The following is a 23,317-nucleotide window of genomic DNA, read 5'->3' as shown; positions in this document are numbered from 1 at the left end:
TTGAAAAGCGGAGGTGCAACAGGTACTCTGAGAGAGAACTCTATCAACATCAGAGGCCCGAGACTGTTCAACACGCTTCCACTACACATAAGGGGCATAACTGGCAAACCCCTCACAGTGTTCAAGAGAGAACTGGATAAGCACCTCCAAAGGATACCTCATCAATCAGGCTGTGATGCATACGTCAGGCTGCAAACAGCCGCATCCAACAGCCTGGTTGACCATTCCAGTAACGAGGAGGCCTGGTCGACAACTGGACCGCGAAGACGCTAAGCCCCGAAAACACCTCAAGGTAATCTCAGGGTAAGGTAAGTACTGTACTTTTATCTGAATAAACATTATCTTATCTTATAACTGGTACAGTATAATGTAACTTTTTATAATATTAGTAATTCAGACTTATACCTCTAAAAATACTTACTATTTATTTTCATGGAAGAATTTGACAATGGCTAAAGGCATCTTCCGAATCCCCTCGACATATTCCGGCGGGCACTTGGCATCGGTGGTGATGGTTCCAGGCCACCAAGCTTGGCCCAGCCGCACCCACACCACAGAGCCACTCTCCAGGTGACTCATGCCTCTGCAACCACACATAATATAATCTTTATTACATAGTAAACCTAGATTACCAAAAAAGTACTACATTAACACAATACATGGCAATCATATTTACACATGCTAAAAGGTAGTTTCAAATATTGAAACAATAGTAGGCTACTGAGTAACACAGATGAACAATAATTTTCTTTACACACTAGGAAATCACACTAACATAATATATAAATGAGAAAGACAATCGAAGCAATGTGGGGGATTCAAACCCACAACCTGGGTACTCCTAACCGCACACCTTGCCTCTGGACCACGGCATGGTTCAAGTCATACAACCTGTGATTCCACTGAATCAATAGGGCATCTGGAGACCCTTACTGGAGCTAGTTCAGTTTTTATATATAACCCTCAACCAAGACACATTTGCAAAGAAAACCGAAAGAGTTGCAAACCTGTAAACACTATGCCAATTGGAAGAATCCAGGTTGGCTGAACTAAACCTCCATGTAGATGACCTGGTGCAACCAGGTCCTGGAACAGGTTACAATCAACATCACAAAATGCGGATCTACCTTGGCCGACCAATAAACTGAGCAACAGCATTTGGCATGAGATCTGAAAGATATGACAAAAAACAGAACACAACAGTAACTGACACACAAGACAGGTAATGAAGAGATAGAAAATGGCAATGAATGCTAAGCAGCCTCATAATGCCACTCAGAAAAGTGACATCACCACAAAACATTTAAATGAGAGTAGGAATGAAGAAGAGATCAGTTCTTTTTTCTACATTATGATATGGATCTAGAAGCCTGTAAAAGGTACAAAAAAGCAAACCAACAAAATCATTAGAGAAAGGGGGAAGTTAAGGACAAAGGGAGAGGGAATGTTCCTGAAAATTATATATACAGTGGTACCCCGGCTTACGAGCGCCCCTGGTTATGAGTTTTTCGGGTTACGAGCAGGATTTTCTCGGAAAATTTGTATCGGGATACGACTGTTGCCTCAGGATACGAGGGTGTTGATGGGTGTACGGGCCGACCTAGCACATGGTGGCACGGCGATCGCCGCTCAGTTTACCAGTGCCTAGCGCCCAGTCACTATCCCACTAGAATTCTTCACCAGGATTTACATTGTTTTGTTGAATTTTTGGCCATTTGACCATAAAAGTTGTTATATATATATCTCCCCATGTGTCCCAAGAAAGCCAGTGGTAAGGATCAAGGCAAGAATGTGCATGTGAGGATGACAATAGAGGAAAAACAAGAGATCATTCGGAAACATGAAAATGGCACACGTGTTGTTGAACTTTGTAGGCAGTACAACAAAGCCACATCAACTATATGCACTATACTTGCCAAGAAAAAGGACATTATGAGTGCTAACGTGGCAAAAGGCATAAGAACAATCACAAAACAAAGACCACAGATACTTGAGGAAGTGGAAAAGTTATTATTTTGGATACACAACAAGGAGTCAGCGGGTAATAGTGTTTCAGAGGCCTTCAATTTGTGAGACAGCCAGGGTATTGCACGAATACCTTGTAAAGAAAACCCCTGGAACAAGTGCAGAGAAAGACTTTAAGGCAAGCAGGGGATGGTTTGAAAAATTTAGAAAAAGAAGTGGTATTCATAGTGTTGCGAGGCATCGGGAGGCTGCCAGCTCAGACAAACCAGCGGCTAAAAGATTTATTGAAGAATTTAATAGTTTGAGAAGGCTGAGGGATACCTACTGCAACAAGTGTTTAATTGTGATGAGACAGGACTGTTCTGGAAAAGAATGCCTAAGAGAACATATATTACCAAGAAGGAAAAATCAATCATTGCTTGGACACAAGCCTATGAAAGACAGGTTTACGCTTGTGCTGGGTTCAAATGCGAGTGGCGATTTGAAAATTAAATCCTTGCTTGTGTATCATTCTGAAAATCCAAGGGTTTTCAAACATTATAAAGTGCAGAAAAATCAAATGTGTGTGATGTGGAGGGCTAATAATAAGGCATGGGTGACTAGGAATTTTTTTCGGAGTGGGTGAATGAAGTGGTGTGCCCTGCCATAGAAAAATATCTGTAGGAGAAACATTTGCCACTCAAGGCCCTGCTTCTCCTCGACAATGCTCCTGCTCATCCTCCAGGCTTGGAAGATGATTTGTTGCACAGATACAGTAATTTTCTCACAGTAAAGTTCCTTCCTCCTAACACCACTCCTCTAATTCAGCCTATGGACCAGAAAATCATAGCGAATTTTAAGAAACTTTATGAAAGGGCACTTTTCTGGAAAGATTTTGAAGTGACTGAAGCCACAAAACTCACCCTCAAAGAGTTCTGGAAACACCATTTTAACATTTGTAGTGCTTAAAACTCGTTGACAAAGCCTGGCAAGAAGTGACTCAAAGAACCCTGATCTCTGGCTGGAGAAAATTGTGGCCTGAATGTGTGAGAGAACTAGACTGAGGGGTTTGAGCCTGTAAATGACATGCCTATTGTTGAGGAAATTGTTACTCTGGGCCGCCAAATGGGCTTGGAATTGGATGGTGATGATGTGGAGGAGTTGGTGGAAGAACACAACGAAGAACTGACCACCAAAGAACTCCAAGCCCTTCAAAAGGAACAGCAAGAAGACACAGCTGAGGATATTTCTCCAGTGGAGGAGGATGAGGCAGCAGCGAATGTCTCTTCTGCAACCATTAAGAAGTGGTGTGAGATGTGGGAAGAAATGCAAACTTATATTGAAACAACTCACTCAGAGAAAGCTGTAGTAGGCCATTGCATTAATCTTTTCAATGACCGTGATTTCAATTTCAATTTGACAATGACAAAATTCAATGCCTCACTACAGAAACATCTTGCAAAGAAGGGAAAAACAATTATCAATGGACCACTTGGCTGTGAGAACATTGAGCAGTGAGCATACTTCATAGGATCAATTCTATAGTATGACTGCAGAGTTCCATGTCCGAAACTCGGGAAGGAATCACACTGTGAGGACAAGGACCTAGTGGTATGCAGGCAAAACGTGCCAGAGAATGCACCCCAGAGAGATCATCACTGCCTGATGTTATAATGGAAGGGGACTCCCCTTCCAAACAGTAACACCTCCCCCCCCCCCCTTCCTCACCAGCTTTCATACCCCAACAGCAGTCATCAGCAAGGGTAAGTAATAACTTGAACATAGTTTTGTAGTGTAGATTTTGATGAATCAGGTATAAAATGTAGTTTGAAGTGAGGTTTTTGGGTAGTCAGGAACGGATTAATTCATTTCCCATTATTTCTTATGGGGAAATAAGCTTCGGTTTACAAATTTTCGGGTTACGAGTCGTCTCCAGGACCAGATTACTCTCTTAAACCGAGGTACCCCTGTACTGTACTAACACAGATGGAACGAGATAAAAAAATACTGGAGGGTCATTCCATGTGAATTCACCAAAGGCCTCCCACTCGACTCTTTCTAATTATAATGAAATTTTGTAATAAAGTAGCGCTAGACCCCCAAATGAAATTGTGCAATATATTGGAGCTCAATCTGCTTTGGTTCTTAAATAATAGGTCTATGTTCAATGAGCTCCCATCCCGTTAATGCATACACATCGTAAAAAGGGCCAACTTTGACCCTTTATCAAATTACGTCTAGTGCCCAGAGAGGTGTGAAATTTAGTATACCAGGACAACTTTTGGTGCGGAATACAGCAGTGTAATCAAAAAAGTAGTTTGGGTAGCCATTCAGCTACCAATCCATGCTAAAATCACTACCAAATTTTGTTGTGAGAAATTTGAACCCCAATTTGGACCCTACTTACTCATCACCAAAAGGTCTAAATGCCATGATCTTTTGCAACGATATATAACAAGCACAATATTATGCAGTGATGCAATAGCAACTCTGTTGTGTCCATATGTCCAGAGGTGACCCACTTGAAACTTGACCAAAAAAATTTTTGTGCAAAACTAGCCAACTTTCAAGGCAAAATATCTCAATATACGTCATTCCCAATTTGGGTTTGAATGACACCATTGGATAGAGCAGATTTTTCTGTACAAGAGTAACTTTTATTTAGGTTGGGATCTGAATTCCTAGTTCAGTCAGAGGACTCTGAAAATGACATACCTTGGTGAGATATCGAAAAAATCAAATTATGATTCTCCATCTTCTTTGTGCACTGATCATGACTGCTAGCAAATTGATATCCAAACTGATTGGAAACATTTTAAGCTTCATTGGGTAGAACATTTTTGGGTGGGATTCAGAATTATTATTAAACAATCAGTGCTATTTTTGGTTCCTGTTCTATATTTATCTTTACATCTTTGTAGTATCGTGTCAGTAGGTCAAACATTGCTGTTTACTTATTTGTATATTTACTTGCAATAAATACGCAAATAAATAAAAAGCAATATTAATATTAACGTATTACAGGTCTCACTTGAAATTACTGTATTCAGTTAGTTAATTGGTTTATTACCATGTGCTATTGCTAGCCATGAGCGTGGCCCTTCTGAATGTCACTTGACAACCTACACTCCCAACAAAGGCTTGAAGTTTCTAAAACAGTACAGTGTAGAAGATCAAAAACTGATAGCAAAGCAAAGTGAACTGAACTTGGATGGAGAATCTCAAGTATGCCTCCATCATGAAGCTTTGCTATTGACGAAATTTGAATGTTTACAAAAAACTTGCTGCAATACCTTCAAGAAGAAATGCCATGTAAACGAAAAGATTTGCGACCACTCACAGTAGCCACTGTAGAGAAAATGTCAGATATGCTGAAAGTCAGTATTAAGCCTGGCCAAAAGTTGTGCACATCATGCAGGAAGGAATTCGACAGTAAGCAGGTACAGTGGTACCTCGGAATACGAGTGTCCCTGAATACGAGTTTTTCGGATTACAGTGGCACCTCGACATACGATTGCCCCTACTTACGATAATTTCGAGTTACGATATAAATTTCATCAAAAAATGTGACTCGACATCCGATATCTGTTGGTACACGTTCGGGTCGACTGAGCGCCTGGTTCCCGTTCACGCGGCCGCCCTGCCTCAGTTTACTACAGCTACCCGCTTAGTGACGATCACGCCTTTAAGAAATTTCGCGTTTGTGGTGATTTTTTGCATTTTGAACATTAAAGTAATTATTATATATCACGCCATGAGTCGCAGGAAAGTCAGTGATAAGAATAAACATATGAAAACCCATGTAAGGATGACCATAGAGCAGAAACAAGTGTACAGAATGTCTCTTCCTCAACAATTAAGAAAATGTGAGCAGCATGGGAAGAATTGCAAACCTTTGCTGAAACGACTCACCCAAATCAAGCTGCCTTGCTTGATTTGGGTGAGATTATGTCCTTGCCTTAACCTATTCAATGACACTGAGATGCATCATTACCGACTAACGTTAAAAAGAAGGGAAAAACAAATGTCTCTTGACAAATTTGTAGTGAGACAAACAAGCACTGAACCACAACCAGGTCCTAGTGGTATTCAAGCAAAACGTAGGAGAGAGAGTACCCCAGAGAAAACATCACTGCCTGATGTGATAATGGAAGGGGACTCCCCTTCCAAATAGTAACAACTCTCCTCCTCCCTCCTCATCACCATCTTCCATACACCATCAAGAGCCCTCCATAAAGGTAAGAGAAACTTTGGTACTGTATTGTAGTTAGAAAAAAATATTGTATTCAGTATAAAATGTATTTGTATGTTAATATTTTGGAGGGTGGGGAACGGATTAATTCAATTCCCATTATTTCTTATGGGAAAAATCGCTTCGACTTACGATATTTCGACTTACGATCCGTCTCTGGGAACAGATTAGCATCGTAAGTCGAGGCCGCATTGTACGAGCAGGATTTGCTCGGAAAATGTGCCTCAGAAGGCGAGTGTTGCCTCAGAAGGCGAGGGTTACCTCGGAAGGCGAGGGTTACCTCGGAACACGAGTTTGTTGATACGTGTACAGGCCGACTAGCACGTGGTGGCACGGCGATCGCGCCTCAGTTTACCAGTGTCTCACACCCAGTGACTATCCCACCTGAATTCTTCACAAGGATTTACAGTGTTTTGTTGTTTTTTGGCCATTTGAGCATAAAAGTTGTCATTTTATATCTCGCCATGGGTCTCAAGAAAGCCATTGGTAGGGTTCAACTTAAGAAAGTAGCTGTGAGTAGAGGCAGTAGAGGATGTCCCTTCTTCATTAAGAAAATGTGTGAAATATGGGAAGAACTGCAAAGTTTTGTTGAAAAAACTCACCCAGATAAAGCTGTAGCAGGCCGTTGCATTGACCTTTTAAATGACCATGTAATGTTTTACTACAGACAAGTGTTAAAATGTAGGGAAAAACAAGTGTCTTTAGACAGATTCTTAGTAAGACAAGCAAGTCCTAGTGGTATGCAGGCAAAATGTGCCAGAGTGTGCACACCAGTGAAGTCCTCACTGCCTGATGTTATAATGGAAGGAAACTCCCCTTCCAAACAGTAACACCTCTCCTCCTCCTCCCCCCTCCTCACATCTTCCATACACCAACAGCAGTCATCAGCAAGGGTAAGTAATAACTTGAACACAGTTTTGTAGGTTCATTTAGATGAATTAGGTATAAAATTTAGTTTGAAGTGAGGGTTTTTGGGTAGTCAGGAATGGATTAATTCATTTCCCATTATTTCTTATGGGAAAATTAGCTTCGGATTACGCGTTTTCGGAATACGAGCTGTCTCCAGGAACGGATTAAACTCTTAAACCGAGGTACCACTGTGAGTGAGTCTAGCTCTACTGAATCTGATGGCCCTGCTGATAATATGTAAATCTGTGAAAGTGTAAATACAAGTTTATCAGTATTAGGCATCTCACCTATTAAATATCAACAAGTTAGTGCAAGGGATAAGCATGGTTATACAAAGCGTAAGATTGCCAAGCACAGGAAATAATTGCCGAGCAAATTGCTGCAATTGGAAATATTGATTGCCAAAACCTGTTGGTACCAAGCTCTAGCCAACAGTGCACAAATTGCCAAGACTTCAATAACCTCATTGAAGAAATGAAGCTAAAATTCCATTTAGCAAAGCGCCAAGAAAAAATACAAATCCAAACCCTCGTGCCACAAAGCTGGTCTATCAAAAAGACAATGGAGCAATTCAAAGTTTCAGAATACATGGTTCGCGAAGCTAGGAAGCTGAAAGAAGAACAGGGAATACTGGTACTAGCAATTCCTAAGAAAATGCAGGGCAAGTCAGTTCCTGAGGAAGTGAAGGAAAGGACAGTACAGTTTTTTGAGGGTGAAGAATTTAGTCGAATGTGTCCCAGAAAGAATGGAAAGAAAAAAAAGTCATGATCAGTGCACAAAGAAGATGGAGAATCATAATTTCAATTTTTCGATATCGCACAAAGGAATGTCATTTTCAGAGTCCTCTGGCTGAACTAGGAATTCAGATCCCAACCTAAATAAAAGTTACTCTTGTACAGAAAAATCTGCTCTATCCAATGGTGTCATTCAAAACCAAATTGGGAATGATGCATATTGAGATATTTTGCCTTGAAAGTTACCTAGTTTTGCACATAAAAAAATTTTGGCCAACTTTCAAGTGGGCCACCTCTGGACATATGGATACAACAGAGTTGCTATTGCATCACTACATAATATTGTGCTTGTTATATATCGTTGCAAAAGATCATGGCATTTAGACCTTTTGCTAATTAGTAAGTGGTCTCCAAATTGGGGTCCAAATTTCTTGCGACAAAATTTGGCAGTGATTTTAATATGGATGGAGAGCTGAATGGCCACCCATACTGCTTTTTCAATTACACTACATTATTCTACACCAAAAGTTGTCCTGGTACGTCAAATTTCACACTCTTACAGGCAATAGAAGTGATTTAACAAAGGGTCAAATTTGGTCATTTTTGTGGTACAGTACTTACGCATTAAAGGGACGAGAGCCCATTGAATATAGACCTGTTATTTAAGAAGCAAAGCAGATTGAGCTCTAATATTTTGCAGTGACATTTGGGGTCTAGCGCTATCCTACTACAAAATTTCATGGCATTTGGAGAGGGTCGAGTGGGAGCCATAGGTGACTTTTTGGTGATTTGAGATTGAATGACCCTGGAGCCAAATGATATAATACAGATTAACCCTTGGGTTGCCCAGCTATTAACACTTTGGCGTACCCCGCGCGCCACCCTTCAACTGTGCGATATGGGACCCAGGGTGTCACGGGAGCGCGTGTAAATTCTGAAAAGTGTATACAGTGGTACCTCGGAATGCGAGTGTCCCTGTATGCGAGTTTTTCAGAAGACGAGCAGGATTTCCTCCAAAAATATGTCTCGGAAGGCGAGGGTTACCTCGGGACGCGAGTTTGTTGATACGCGTACAGGCCGACCTAGCGCGTGGTGGTTCGGCGATCGTCGCCCCTCTGCCCCGCCGCCCCTCTGCCCCGCCGCCCCTCAGTTTACCATTGTCTCGCGCTCAGTGACTACCCCCACATCAATTCTTCTCGCGGATTTTCAGTGTTTTGTTGGATTTTTGGTGATTTGTCTATACAATTTGTTATTATATATCTCACCATGAGTCCCAAGAAAGCCAGTGGTAAGGATAAAGGCCAGAAAGCTCATGTGAGGATGACAATAGAGGAGAAACAAGAGATCATTCGGAAGCATGAGAACGGTACACGTGTTGTTGAACTTTGTAGGCAATACAACAAAGCCACATCAACAATATGCACTATACTTAAGAAGAAAAATGAGATTATGGGTGCTAAAGTGGCAAAAGGAGTAAGAACAATAACGAAACAAAGACCACAAATACTTGAAGAAGTGGAAAAGTTGTTATTAATTTGGATAAACGACAAGGAGTTAAGGGGTGATAGTGTTTCGGAGGCCATTATTTGTGAGAAAGCCAGGGTGTTGCACGAAGACCTTCTAAAGAATACCCCTGCAACGAGTGATGCAGATAAGAAAGAGTTTAAGGCAAGCAGGGGCTGGTTTGAAAAATTTAGAAAGAGAAGTGGTATCCATAGTGTTACAAGGCATGGGGAGGCAGCCAGCTCAGACAAACCAGCCGCTGGACGATTTATTGAGGAATTTAAAGAGTTTGCAGAGGCTGAGGGATACCTACCGCAACAAGTGTTTAATTGTGACGAAACAGGACTGTTTTGGAAAAGACTGCCTAAGAGGACATACATTACCAAGGAGGAAAAATCCTTGCCTGGACACAAGCCTATGAAAGATAGGTTTACGCTTGTGCTGTGTTCAAATGCGAGTGGCGATTTGAAAATTAAACCCTTGCTAGTGTATCATTCTGAAAATCCAAGGGTTTTCAAACAGTATAAAGTGCTGAAAACCCATTTGTGTGTGATGTGGAAGTCTAAAAAAAAAAAGCATGGGTGACTAGGCTTATTTTTTCGGAGTGGGTGAATGAAGTGCTGTGCCCTGCCATAGAAAAATATTTGCAGGAGAAACATTTGCCACTCAAAGCCGTGCTTCTCCTCGACAATGCTCCTGCTCATCCTCCAGGCTTGGAAGATGATTTGTTGCCCAGATACAATAAATTCCTCACAGTTAAATTCCTTCCTCCTAACACCACTCCTCTAATTCAGCCTATGGACCAGAAAATCATAGCGAATTTTAAGAAACTTTATGAAAGGGCACTTTTCCAGAAATGTTTTGAAGTGACTGAAGCCACAAACCTCACCCTCAAAGATTTCTGGAAACAGCATTTTAACATTTGTAGTGCTTTAAAACTCGTTGACAAAGCCTGGCAAGAAGTGACTCAAAGAACCCTGATCTCTGGCTGGAGAAAATTGTGGCCTGAATGTGTGAGAGAACTAGACTTTGAGGGGTTTGAGCCTATAAATGATGCGCCTATTGTTGAGGAAATTGTTAGTCTAAGCCAGCAAATGGGCTTGGAATTGGATGGTGATGATGTGGAGGAGTTGGTGGAAAGAACACAACGAAGAACTGACCACCAAAGAACTAAAAGCCCTTCAACAGGAACAGCAAGCCAACGCAGCAGCGGATGATTCTGCAGTGGGGGAGGAGGTGGCAGCAGCAGCAGCGAATGTCCCTTCTGCAGTAATTAAGAAGGTGTGTCAGATGTGGGAAGAGATTCAAACAATTGTTGAAAAGACTCACCCAGAGAAAGCTGTAGTAGGCCGTTGTCTTAATCTTTTCAATGACAATGTGATGCCTTACTACAGAGAGAGCTTGCGAAGAAGGGAAAAGCAAGCTTCCATGGACAGATTTGTGGTGAGGAAATCGAGCAGTGAGCCTCAACCAGGACCTAGTGGCACTCAGATAAAACGTCCCAGGGAGAGCACACCAGAAAGGTCCTCACTGCCTGATGTGATAATGGAAGGGGAGTCCCCTTCCAAACAGTAACTCCTCTCCTCCTCCCCCCTGCTCACCATCTTTCATACGCCTACAGCACTCGACAGCAAGGTAAGTAATAACTGGAACATAGTTTTGTAGGTTTATTTAGATGAATTAGGTATAAAAATTTAGTTTGATGTGGGTTTTTTGGGGTAGTCAGGAATGGATTAATTCATTTCCCTTTATTTCTTATGGGGAAATTAGCTTCGGAATGCGAGTTTTCGGAATACGAGGCGTCTCCAGAAACCAATTAAACTCTTAAACTGAGGTATGCCTGTACTCTCTTCAACTTTGTCACCTTAATTCTTGTCCTACGAGATTAAATTTGGTATCATTGTGTTCGCAATAGAATTCTCTACAGCACTAAATGCATATAAACTCCAAAAGCCCGGCAAATTACCCGCAGCAAACAGAGAAAGTGCGAATGAGTTACCCAGGAGCGCACAAACACGATAAAATGTTTTCACTATTTTTACTCTGGCCACCTCAATTTTTGTCCTAGGTCTTTCATTTTGGTCTCAATGGGTTCGCAATAGAATTCTCTAGAGGAACATTAGCATATGAAATAAAAAACCTGGTCATGCTCCAACCGCCGACTAGTTGAAGACGGGCCACGCGTTAGCCGCGAGTGAGCGCTCAAACGCCTTCCAGCTACACTCCCAATTCCCTTCCTTTTCAAGCCTTTCTTTCACAATTTTCTTCCTGGAAGGGCCTTGTTCATGATCACTATCCATCGTGGAGTAAGCGTAGAAAGTTTCTAAAGCCGCAGTAAGAAATATAGCCACGGAAAATAGACGAAATATTCACACGTTTGAGATGTGAGGGGAGGCAACATTGGTCACAACAGTGGAGCGAAAACAATGGGCCGACGGCATGTGCCAAGCCACCTGAGGGCCACGAGGCTCAACAAAGAAAATGGGAAGACATCGGCGCACATTTTAAAACCAGTCCCAAAAAAATTGGATAAAAACCTGATTTTTGGCGATTATTTAAAGTGGATGACGCAATGCTGCGTCATCCCCGGTATTACCGCCAGTAAACGGATGACGCAATGCTGCGTCATGCCCGGGCGAAAGTGTTAATAGCTGGCACCTCCCAGTGCACAAGAAGAAAAAAAAATTCCTTCTAATACTGTACTGAACTGTATTATTAAAATGTGTTCCCTGATAATGAGAAACTACTGTATAAAAAAAATTAATTATACATGACATGCTTTGGCTGTGATGGGGTGCAGAAGTGTAATTACCTAAGTGTATTTACAGGATGAGAGCTACGCTCGTGGTGTCCCATCTTCCCAGCACTGTCATATAATGCTTTGAAATTTCTGATGGTTTTTGGCCTTGAGACCACCTTCTCACCTAACTTGTTCCAACCGTCTACCACTCTGTTTACAAAAGTGAATTTTCTTATATTTCTCCGGCAGCATTGTTTCGTTAGTTTAAAACTATGACCTCTTGTTCTGGAAGTTTCGGGTCTCAGGAATTCTGAGACCTGGAATCAATTTTTTTATCAATTTTATCAATTCCTGTCACTATTTTGTATGTAGTGATCATATTGCCTCTTTTTCTTCTATCTTAGTTTTTGCATATTTAACCCTTACACTGCTACAGCCTGGGATGTAAATGGGGGTATAAGCTTGGGCTGGGTGAAAATATATTAGAATTATGTGAAAATTAATATTAAATGTTAAACAAATCTCCAACTTGTTGGCTTCAGCATCGTGAAAGTTTCATCCCAATATTTTCAGAAATAGATTTTAGATAATTTAAAAAAAAAAAAAGGTTTTGTTGATAAGGAGAACAGCTCCAATTAACTGGAACTGAGGGATAATGCAGTAATAAGGAGATGCAAGCACCTGTTCGATGCACAAAGAAGAAGAATAGTAGTTAAAAGTGCCCACAAAGGGGATATGCATCTGGTGCTTTTATAGCATTGCTGAGGAATTCATAACACAAATAATAATAAGTAAGTACTGTATGTTATTATGCTCAACTTTGTTATATTGGGGTCTACAAATACATTGCCCAGTAGTAATGCCTGTTCCGTTCACCAATGTCCACAATTTTTTTTAGGGATAATTTTTTTCTTTGTTTATAATTTGATTTTGTTGTAACCTTTACAACCGGGAGAGTGCGTACTTTTCCATAACTATGTGAATAAAGAATTAAATTAGTCAACAAATATATCAGTCATAACTGGCAGAACTTGGGAATTTGAATTTGTTTTGGCTGATTTTTTCACAGATTTCAAACTCTATTTTCCTCGTTTCTTTAGATTGTTTTGATGATTGGGGACCAGATTAGGGCTTTTTGACTTATATAAAGTATACCCTAAATATATCCCCTAAATCATTATAATTATTATAATTATCCCTATATTTTGTTTTTTGGGGGTTATTTTTAGTTGACTTCATTTCAACACATACTGACCTACAACTTTCACATATTCGAGTACGAATGACAAACAATGTTTATTAAAACGTACAAGTAAATTAATGAATTAGAACTACCTTATACATTGTCGATAACTTCAACTTCAATTATCTCTGAAACTATTGTTTTAACATTCAGTCAGCTTAAAAAAAAATCAGTTTCTGACCGATTCTCACCATTTTTACATATACAGTGGTACCTCGGAATACGAGTGTCCCTGAATATGAGTTTTTCGGAATACGAGCAGTATTTGCTCGGAAAATGTGCCTCGGAAGGCAAGGGTTACCTCGGAAGGCGAGGGTAACCTAGGAAGGCGAGGGTTACCTCGGAAGGCGAGGGTTAACTCGGAAGGCGAGGGTTACCTCGGAAGGCGAGGGTTACCTCGGAAGGCGAGAGCTACCTTGGAAGGCGAGTTTGATGATACGCGTACAGGCCAACCTAGTGCGTGGTGGTACGGCGATCGTTGCCCCTTACCCCTCAGTTTACCAGTGCCTCACACCCAGTGACTATCCCACGTCAATTCTTCACTGGATTTTCAGTGTTTTGTTGGATTTTTGGTAATTTGACCATAAAAGTTGTTGTTATATATCTCGCCATGGGTCCCAAGAAAGCCAGTGGTAAGGTTTACCCTAAGAAAATAGTGCGGCGTTTTGGGGCGATTGAGTAGCAACACTGAAAAGCATATACGCTTTTCACTGTCTTGACACTAATTTTCGATGTACGTATTTCATTTTTGTACCAATGTGTTCGTAATAGAATGTTCTAGAACATAAGTAAAAAATGTCACACAAGGCTGCGTTAGACCGGCACCAAATAAAAAACTACGTCGATTACACTTGTCATGTCAACAATACAATGGTCTTACCTCGATGGTGCAATGCTATGCAGTTCTCCCAAATAGGCTATGCGGCTATTAGAGAAAACGGAAATTTCATGGCGGACATTTTCAAACTATCCCAAAGTCGATCGCATAACAAATAGAGTTTATAGAAATATTTTTTCTCGTGACTCGTGAGAGAGTTCGCTGTGCGACCTCAACACAAAAAGTGGTAATGATCTTGAGCGCCGTGATAACGCTAAAATGTTAAGAAAATGTGTGAAGTATGGGAAGAATTGCAAAGTTTTGTTGAAAAAACTCGCCCAGATAAAGCTGTAGCAGGCCGTTGCATTGACCTTTTAAATGACAATGTGATGTCTTACTACAGACATGTGTTAAAATGTAGGGAAAAACAAGTGTCTTCAGACAGATTCTTAGTAAAACAAGCAAGTCTTAGTGGTATGCAGGCAAAACGTGCCAGAGTGTGCACACCAGTGAAGTCCTCATTGCCTGATGTTATAATGGAAGGGGACTCCCCTTTCAAACAGTAACACCTCTTCTCCTCCCTCCTCCTCCTCCTCCTCACCATCTTCCATACGCTAACAGCAAGGGTAAGTAATAACTTGAACATAGTTTTGTAGGTTTATTTAGCTGAATTAGGTATAAAATTTAGTTTGAACTGGGGTTTTTGGGGTAGTCAGGAATGGATTAATTCATTTCCCATTATTTCCTATGGGGAAATTAGTTTCGGAATACGAGTTTTCAGAATACGAGCTGTCTCCAGGAACGGATTAAACTCTTAAACCGAGGTACCACTGTAGTATAATTACCTAATTGTAGTTACAGGATGAGAGCTACGCTTATGGTGTCCCGTCTTCCCAGCACTCTTTGTCATATAACGCTTTGAAACTACTGACGGTCTTGGCCTCCACCACCTTCTTACCTCACTTGTTCCAACCGTCTACCACTCTGTTTGCGAAAGTGAATTTTCTTATTTCTTCTGCATCTTTGTTTAATTAGTTTAAATCTATGACCTCTTGTTCTTGAAGTTCCAGGTCTCAGGAAATCTTCCCTATCGATTTTATAAATTCCTGTTACTATTTTGTACGTAGTGATCATATCACCTCTTTTTTTCTTCTGTCTTCTAGTTTTGGCATATTTAATGCTTCTATCCTCTCCTCGTAGCTCTTGCCCTTCAGTTCTGGGAGTCACTTAGTAGCATGTCTTTGTACCTTTTCCAGTTTGTTGATGTGCTTCTTAACACTATCGCACCCCAGGCATGCGCGCTGCCAACTTAGAGGTCATGCCTCCAATGTGCGGGCGAGTGTGCAGGAACACTGAAATGTGTATACTCGTTTAAGTTTTCTCACCTTAATTCTCGTGCTACGTCGTTCGTTTTGGTATCATTGTGTTCGCAATAGAATTCCCGGCAGGTGTATATGCATATAATGTACAAAAGCCTGGCATGACTCCCAACAGCAAAGCCTAAAGTTGGCAAAAGTTACCCGTGAGTGCACAAAATCAGTAAAATGTGTATACTCGTTTCAGTTTTCTCACCTTAATTCTCGTGCTACGTCATTCGTTTTGGTATCATTGTGTTCACAATAGAATTCCCACAGGTGTACAGGGGTACATCGGTTTAAGAGTTTAATCCATTCCTGGAGACAGCTTGTAACCCGAAAACTTATAAACCGAAGCTAATTTTCCCATAAGAAATAATGGGAAATGAATTAATCCATTACTGACTACCCAAAAACCTCACTTCAAACTAAATTTTATACCTAATTCATCAAAATCTACATTACAAAACTATGTTCAAGTTATTACTTACCCTTGCTGATGACTGCTGTTGGAGTATGGAAGATGGTGAGGAGGACGGGGGGGGGGGGGGGGGGGGGGAAAGAGGTGTTATTGTTTGGAAGGGGAGTCCCCTTCCATTATAACATCAGGCAGTGATGACTTTTCTGGGATACACTCTCTGGCATGTTTTGCCTGCATACCACTAGGACCTGCTTGTGGCTCACTGCTTGCTTGTCTTACTAAGAATCTGTCTAAAGACACTTGTTTTTCCCTACATTTTAACACTTGTCTGTAGTAAGACATCACATTGTCAATTAAAAGGTCAATGCAACGGTGTGCTACAGCTTTATCTGGGTGAGTTTTTTCAACAAAACTTTGCAGTTCTTCCTATACTTCACACATTTTCTTAATGAGGAAGGGATATCCTCTACTCACAACTTCTTTCTTTGGTTGAACCTTACCACTGGCTTTCTTGGGACCCATTGCGAGATATATAATAACAACTTTAATGTTCAAATGGCCAAATGTTCAACAAAACACTGTAAATCCTGGTGAAGAATTGAGGCGGGATAGTCACTGGGCGCAAGGCACTGGTAAACTGAGAGGCGATCTCTGTGCCACCACGCGCTAGTCGGCCCGTACGCATATCAACACCCTAGTATCCCAATACAAATTTTCTGAGCAAATCCTGCTCATAAACCAAAAAACTCGTAACCAGGGGCGCTCGTAAGCCGAGGTACCACTGTATATGCATATAATGTACAAATGAACAGCGTGCCTCCCACAGGAAAGCCTAAAGTTACCTGTAAACGAGCACCAATTGGCACACCGCAACATAATGTGTATACTCGGTCAGTTCGATAACATCAATTTTCTTGTTATGTCTTTCATTTTAGTATCAAATTGTTCGCAATAAAAAGGCACGTATTTTAAAACTAGTCTCATAATAATGAAGCAATAACTGGAATTTTAACAAATATTTTAATTCTGGAAGCTCATCATCACAACATTATTTATATCTTTCCAGTGTTCTGACATAAATATTTGTGTTACGTCTTTCATTTTGGTATCAAATTGTTCGCAATGTAAAGGCGCGCATTTTAAAACTAGTCCCAACATGATAGCATAATAAATAGACTTTTAACAAATATTTTACAATTTTGACCAAAAAACGTATTTATAATCTCTCAAGTGTTCTGACATCAAGTTTCATGTTACATCTTTCATTTTGGTATCAAATTGTGTGCACTCTAAAGGCACTTATTTTGAAACTATCCCGAGGTCGATTGGATAAAAAATTCATTTTATACAAATATTTTTGGAGTGGATGCGAGTCCTGTCCTCGGCTAGGACTCTAGAGAAAAAAAGTGGACGTGGTCGGTGTCCAAAGCGAGCAATACTGTTAAGATATGGGCACCACACAACCGCTGCATATTCTAGCTTTGGCCTAACAAAAGTTGTGAACAATTTCTTTAGTATTTCGCCATCCATGTATTTAAAAGCAATTCTGAAGTTAGAAAGCGTGGCATAGGCTCCTTGCACAAAGTTCTTTATGTGGTCCTCAGGAGTATAGTTTTCTATCTAGAACCACCCCTAGATCTCTTTCTTTATCAGAATTCTTTAAGGATTTCTCACATAATTTATAGGTTGTGTGGGGTCTATGTTCACCTATTCCACATTCCATAACATGGCATTTATTCATATTAAATTCCATTTGCCCAGTGGTGCTCCATATACTTGTTTTGTCCAAGTCTTCTTGAAGGGTACGACAATCATCTAAGTTTCTTATCCTTCCTATTATCTTAGCATCATCAGCAAACATGTTCATATAATTCTGTATTCCAACTGGTAGATCATTTATGTAGACAATGAACATCACCGGTGCAAGACCTGAACCCTGTGGTACTCCACTTATGACATTTCTCCAGTCCGATACATTGCCTCTGATTACTGCCCTCATTTTTCTATCAGTCAGATAATTTTTCATCCATGTTAGAAGCTTACCTGTCACTCCAATATTTTCCAGTTTCCAGAACAACCTCTTATGTGGAACTCTGTCGAAAGCCTTTTTTAGGTCCAGATAGATGCAATCAACCCAACCATCTCTTTCCTGTAAAATCTCTGTGGCTCAATCATAGAAACTGAGTAAATTTGATACGCAGGATCTTCCAGATTGAAAACCTTACTGTCTGTCTGATATATTATTTCTCTCCAAGTGTTCTACCCATTTAGTTTTTGTTATTTTTTCCAATATTTTTACTATTACACTTGTCAATGATACTGGTCTATAATTGAGGAGGTCTTCCCTGCTGCCACTTTTGTAAATTGGAACTATGTTAGCCTTTTTCCACACATCTGCTACGACTCCTGTACACAGGGATGTCTGAAAAATCAGCCGAAGTGGTATGCTGAGCTCAGATGCACATTCTCTCAGAACTCATAGTGAAACTCCATCTGGGCCAACTGCTGTGTTCTTACTTAGCTCCTCCAGCATATTTTCCACTTCATCTCTAGACACCTCTATACGCTCTATGTTGTTCTCTGGAATTCTTATTGTGTCTGGTTCTCTGAAGATTTCATTTTGTACAAACACACTTTGGAACTTTTCGTTTAATGTTTCACACATTTCCTTTTCCTTTTCCGTGAATCTGTTTCCCATTTTCAACCTCTGGATATTATCCTTTACCTGCAATTTGTTGTTTATGAATTTGTAGAATAGGCCCGGTTCCGTTTTACATTTAACCGCTAGCCCCTTTTTAAAAAAAAAATTCTGCCTCTCTCCTTACTGCCGTATAGTTGTTTCTCGCATCTTTGTATCGTTGGTATGTTTGAGGGTTTGGCCTCTTCCTATATAGATTCCATTTTTGTGTCTTTTGGTCTCTGGCCCTCTTGCAATTTCTGTTGAACCAATCCTGTTTTCTGGCCCTGCATCTCTGGTTTGGTATGAATGTTTGTGTGCCTTCCTTGTATATTTTGCAAAATTTGGCATACATTTCATTTACTTCTCTGCCTAGCAGCAAGTCTGTGCAATTACACTCGTTAAAAAATTTCTGAAGTTCCCCATAGTGACCTCTCCTTAAATCGAGTTTATCACCTGTTTCAATGTCCCCATTTTCTTCTAGATGATATCTTAAAGAATATTTAATGTCTAACAGGATGTGATCACTCTTTCCCAAGGGAGGAAGGTACTGGATGTCAAACATCTCTTCTTCTTTCCTGGTGAATACTAGATCCAGTACTGACGGTACATCTCCTTCCCTCATTCTTGTGGCCTGCTTTATGTGTTGATATAAGAATGTCTCCAGAATGAGATTTACAAATCTGCATGTCCAAAAATCCTCCTTTCTTGCTTCATAGGCCTCCCAGTCTATTGCTTTAGAGTTGAAGTCCCCCAGTATCAACAGTCATGATTTATCTTTATCTGCTTGTACAATAATCTCTCTTATGACCATTATGAGGCCCTCTTGCTTGTCATCTAGTTCTTCCTTTGTCCATGTGTTGCTTGCTGGTGGTCTGAAGGCATTTAAAATTGTCAGCTTATCATCCTGATTCCAGACCTGCAATGCCATTATGTCCATATCTCGAGGGTTTTCAAATATTAACTCTCTTACCTTCAGGTGTTCCTTCACCAGCACAGCCACTCCTCCCCTCTTCCTAGTTTTCCCGTCACATCTCCAAACTGAATAGCCCTCTTGGGAATACAACTTCATTTAATATATTTCCTTCAAGTTTTGTCTCTGATAATGCGACAATATCTGGGACCCTAAACATAAAGAGTAATAGTCAACCATATAAAATCGAGTCCAAGCGCAGTTAAAAGCTCTGTACCTCAGGGTACAGTCCTTGCACCACGGCTCTTCCTTATTCTCATATCAGATATAGACAAAATACAAGTCACAGCTTCGTATCATCCTTTGCAGATGACACAAAAATCCACATGAAAATTACCTCTGCTGAAGACATTGAAAAACTTCAAGCAGATATTAATAAAGTTTTCAACTGGGCAACAGAAAATAACATGATCTTTAACCCTTAAACCGCTTAATACATACATACACGATGGGAGTAACTTTCCCGAAAGTTACGAGCTTCCTCAATCAAGTGATTGAGGGTAACCTCGTTACGGGATACAAGGTTACCCTCAATCGTAAGCTCAATATACGATTGAGGGTCTAGCGCACGATTTTAAATGCCCCACGAGGGATAGGGGCAGCTATGGTCTAGCCATGGCTGATAGTAAACAGACGCTACTTAGAAAAAAATAGTGGGTAACATATCCGGGTGCGAGAGCCTTAGTTCTGAGTGAGCCACCAAGACTGGCGCACGCAGCATGAGCTCACAGCACTGCTGTTCAGCTTGTGACCACAGCCTCGCCAAAAAATGTCAAAACATATATATATACATGCTATTATTTTGCATGATAGTATTACAGAAGACCCCTGACTGTGATAAAAATGACCAGGATTCTGATGATAGCAGTATTGTGGTGATAATTAGCACTGTGGTGATAATTAGCACTGTGGTGGGAGGAGTGAACACACATTGCTATGGTGAACACACATGTAGATACTTATATATAACGTGTGTATATATAGTATAATAACAGCAAAAGTAGTATGTTGGGAGGAGCCATTTTGGTGAGGGAGGTGGCACCGTCTGCATGACTTACCATGCAGTGTACTCACCTAGTTGTACTCACCTAGTTGTGTTTGCGGGGGTTGAGCTCTGGCTCTTTGGTCCCGCCTCTCAACCGTCAATCAACAGGTGTACAGATTCCTGAGCCTATCGGGCTCTGTCATATCTACACTTGAAACTGTGTATGGAGTCAGCCTCCACCACATCACCTTGAGGCTACCTTGAGGTGCTTCCGGGGCTTAGTGTCCCTGCGGCCCGGTCGTCGACCAGGCCTCCTGGTTGCTGGACTGATCAACCAGGCTGTTAGACGCGGCTGCTCGCAGCCTGACGTATGAGTCACAGCCTGGTTGATCAGGTATCCTTTGGAGGTGCTTATCCAGTTCTCTCTTGAACACTGTGAGGGGTTTGCCAGTTATGCCCCTTATGTGTAGTGGAAGCGTGTTGAACAGTCTCGGGCCTCTGATGTTGATAGAGTTCTCTCTCAGAGTACCTGTTGCACCTCTGCTTTTCAACAGGGGTATTCTGCACATCCTGCCATGTCTTCTGGTCTCATGTGGTGTTATTTCTGTGTGCAGGTTTGGGACCAGCCCCTCAATTATTTTCCACGTGTAAATTATAATGTATCTCTCCCGCCTGCGCTCAAGGGAGTACAGATTTAGGCTCTTTAGTCGGTCCCAGTAATTTAGATGTTTTACTGAGTGGATTCTAGCAGTAAAGGATCTCTGCACGCTCTCTAGGTCAGCAATTTCTCCAGCTTTGAAAGGGGCTGTCATTGTGCAGCAGTACTCCACTCTAGATAGCACAAGCGTTTTGAAAAGTATCATCATCGGTATAGCATCTCTAGTGTGAAAAGTTCTTGTTATCCAACCTGTCATTTTTCTTGCAGTTGTGACGGCTACTTTATTGTGTTCTTTAAAAGTAAGGTCTTCCGACATGAGTACACCCAGGTCCTTTACATTGCCTTTTCGTTCTATGTTATGATTTGCCTGCGTTTTGTACGTGGTTCCTGTTTTTATGTTTTCAATTTTTCCGTAGCGCATGAGCTGAAACTTATCCTCGTTGAATACCATATTATTTTCTGTAGCCCATAGAAAGACCTGATCAACATCTGATTGGAGGTTTGCCGTGTCCTCTATGTTGCCAACTCTCATGAAAATCCTAGTGTCATCTGCAAAGGATGATACAACTATAGGTTGTGTTCTGGTCTATGTCCGATATGAGGATGAGAAAAAGTACTGGAGCAAGCACAGTACCCTGGGGGACTGAGCTCTTCACGGTTGATGGGCTGGATTTTATTTTGTTGACTATTACACATTGGGTTCTGTCAGTCAGGAAATTGTAGATCCATCTGCCTATTTTCCCGGTAATTCCTTTTGAACGCATTTTATGTGCAATAACACCATGGTCACATTTATCAAAAGCTTTTGCGAAATCTGTGTAAATTACATCAGCATTTTGTTTGTCTTCCATAGCATCTAATGCCATATCATAGTGGTCCAGCAACTGCGACAGGCAAGAGCGCCCTGTTCTGAAACCATGTTGTCCGGGGTTATGGAGATGCTGTGATTCCATGTATTTTGTGATCTTACTTCTTAGCACTCTCTCAAAAATTTTTATGATGTGCGATGTTAGTGCTATCGGTCTGTAATTTTTTGCCTCTGCCTTATTTCCTCCTTTATGGAGTGGTGCTATCTCTGCTGTTTTTAGTATGTCAGGGATAACGCCAGTATCTAGGCTTTGTCTCCACAGAATGTGAAGGGCCTGCGATAGTGGTTTTTTACAGTTCTTGATGAATATGGAGTTCCAAGAATCCGGGCCTGGTGCAGAGTGCATAGGCATACTGTTTATGGCTTCTTCAAAATCTAGTGGGGATAGGGCGACGTCTGATATGTGATTTGATGTTGGTATCATATCCATGAAAAATTCATTTGGGTTCACCCCCTAATGCATTCCATTTGGGCTCACCCCCTAATGCATTCCATTTGTCAACCACTCTGACACTAAAAAAGTTCTTTCTAATATCTCTGTGGCTCATTTGGGCACTCAGTTTCCACCTGTGTCCCCTTGTGCGTGTTCCCCTTGTGTTAAATAGACTGTCTTTATCTACCCTATCAATCCCCTTCAGAATCTTGAATGTGGTGATCATGTCCCCCCTATTCTTGGATGTCAAAGAAATGCAATGATTGAAATAATGAGAATGGAATTAAATTTACAGAGCGTGTGTGATAGAGTCCGTGACATTAACACTAGAGTATCTATTCGTTTCATGCGGAGAAAAGGAGGGGATAAGCTGTTTGAGAGCGTTCAGACCTGCTTGAGTGACGTACACACTTCCAGGAAACTGAGGGAGACACGCTATACGAGAGGATTAGCTCATGACCTCAGGGAATACGACGTACTTGACTGCTGTAAACCTTCTCGACAGTGTAATATGTCTGCTCCCTGGAAAGTACAGAAAATAGACGTCGAAATTGTACCCCTCAAGGCGAAAAAGATTCATCATGAACCGGGACAAATACGGTGCTTGTATGGAAGCATGATATCTCGGTTACCAAGAGGCAACAGTTTACATGTATATTGCGACGGGTCGGTGGTGGAGGATGGCAGGGCCGGGTGTGGTGTCCTAATAAGGGATTATACGGAGTTTGGGACTGTGGACAGGATAATTGAACTCCGGCTTAGTAATTATATATCATCCACACAAGCTGAACTGCAGGCCATTCTG

General features: G+C 41.1%; 1 protein-coding gene and 1 pseudogene across 5 annotated transcripts in view; one reads left to right on the top strand and one right to left on the bottom strand.

The window, feature by feature from the left end:
* The window catches only part of LOC123755734 (uncharacterized), a 318,192-nt gene that overhangs the window by 251,487 nt on the left and 43,388 nt on the right, over nucleotides 1–23,317 (bottom strand). For 4 of the 5 annotated variants that reach the window (XM_045738480.2, XM_069300013.1, XM_069300014.1 and 1 more), the window contains exon 2: nucleotides 422–583. In XM_045738480.2, the coding sequence (XP_045594436.2) occupies nucleotides 422–579 (158 nt within the window). In that variant the 5' untranslated portion in view covers nucleotides 580–583. Of the gene's footprint in view, nucleotides 1–421; nucleotides 584–1,007; nucleotides 1,250–23,317 lie in introns of those variants that run through there. The other variant, XM_045738481.2, reaches the window with a different exon arrangement.
* Nucleotides 3,459–3,564, top strand: LOC138350079 (small nucleolar RNA U3; annotated as a pseudogene).

The sequence above is a fragment of the Procambarus clarkii genome, chromosome 43 (assembly GCF_040958095.1).
Source record: "Procambarus clarkii isolate CNS0578487 chromosome 43, FALCON_Pclarkii_2.0, whole genome shotgun sequence".
NCBI classification, from domain to species: Eukaryota; Metazoa; Arthropoda; class Malacostraca; order Decapoda; family Cambaridae; genus Procambarus; species Procambarus clarkii.
This window is presented reverse-complemented; position numbering and strand designations above follow the sequence as displayed.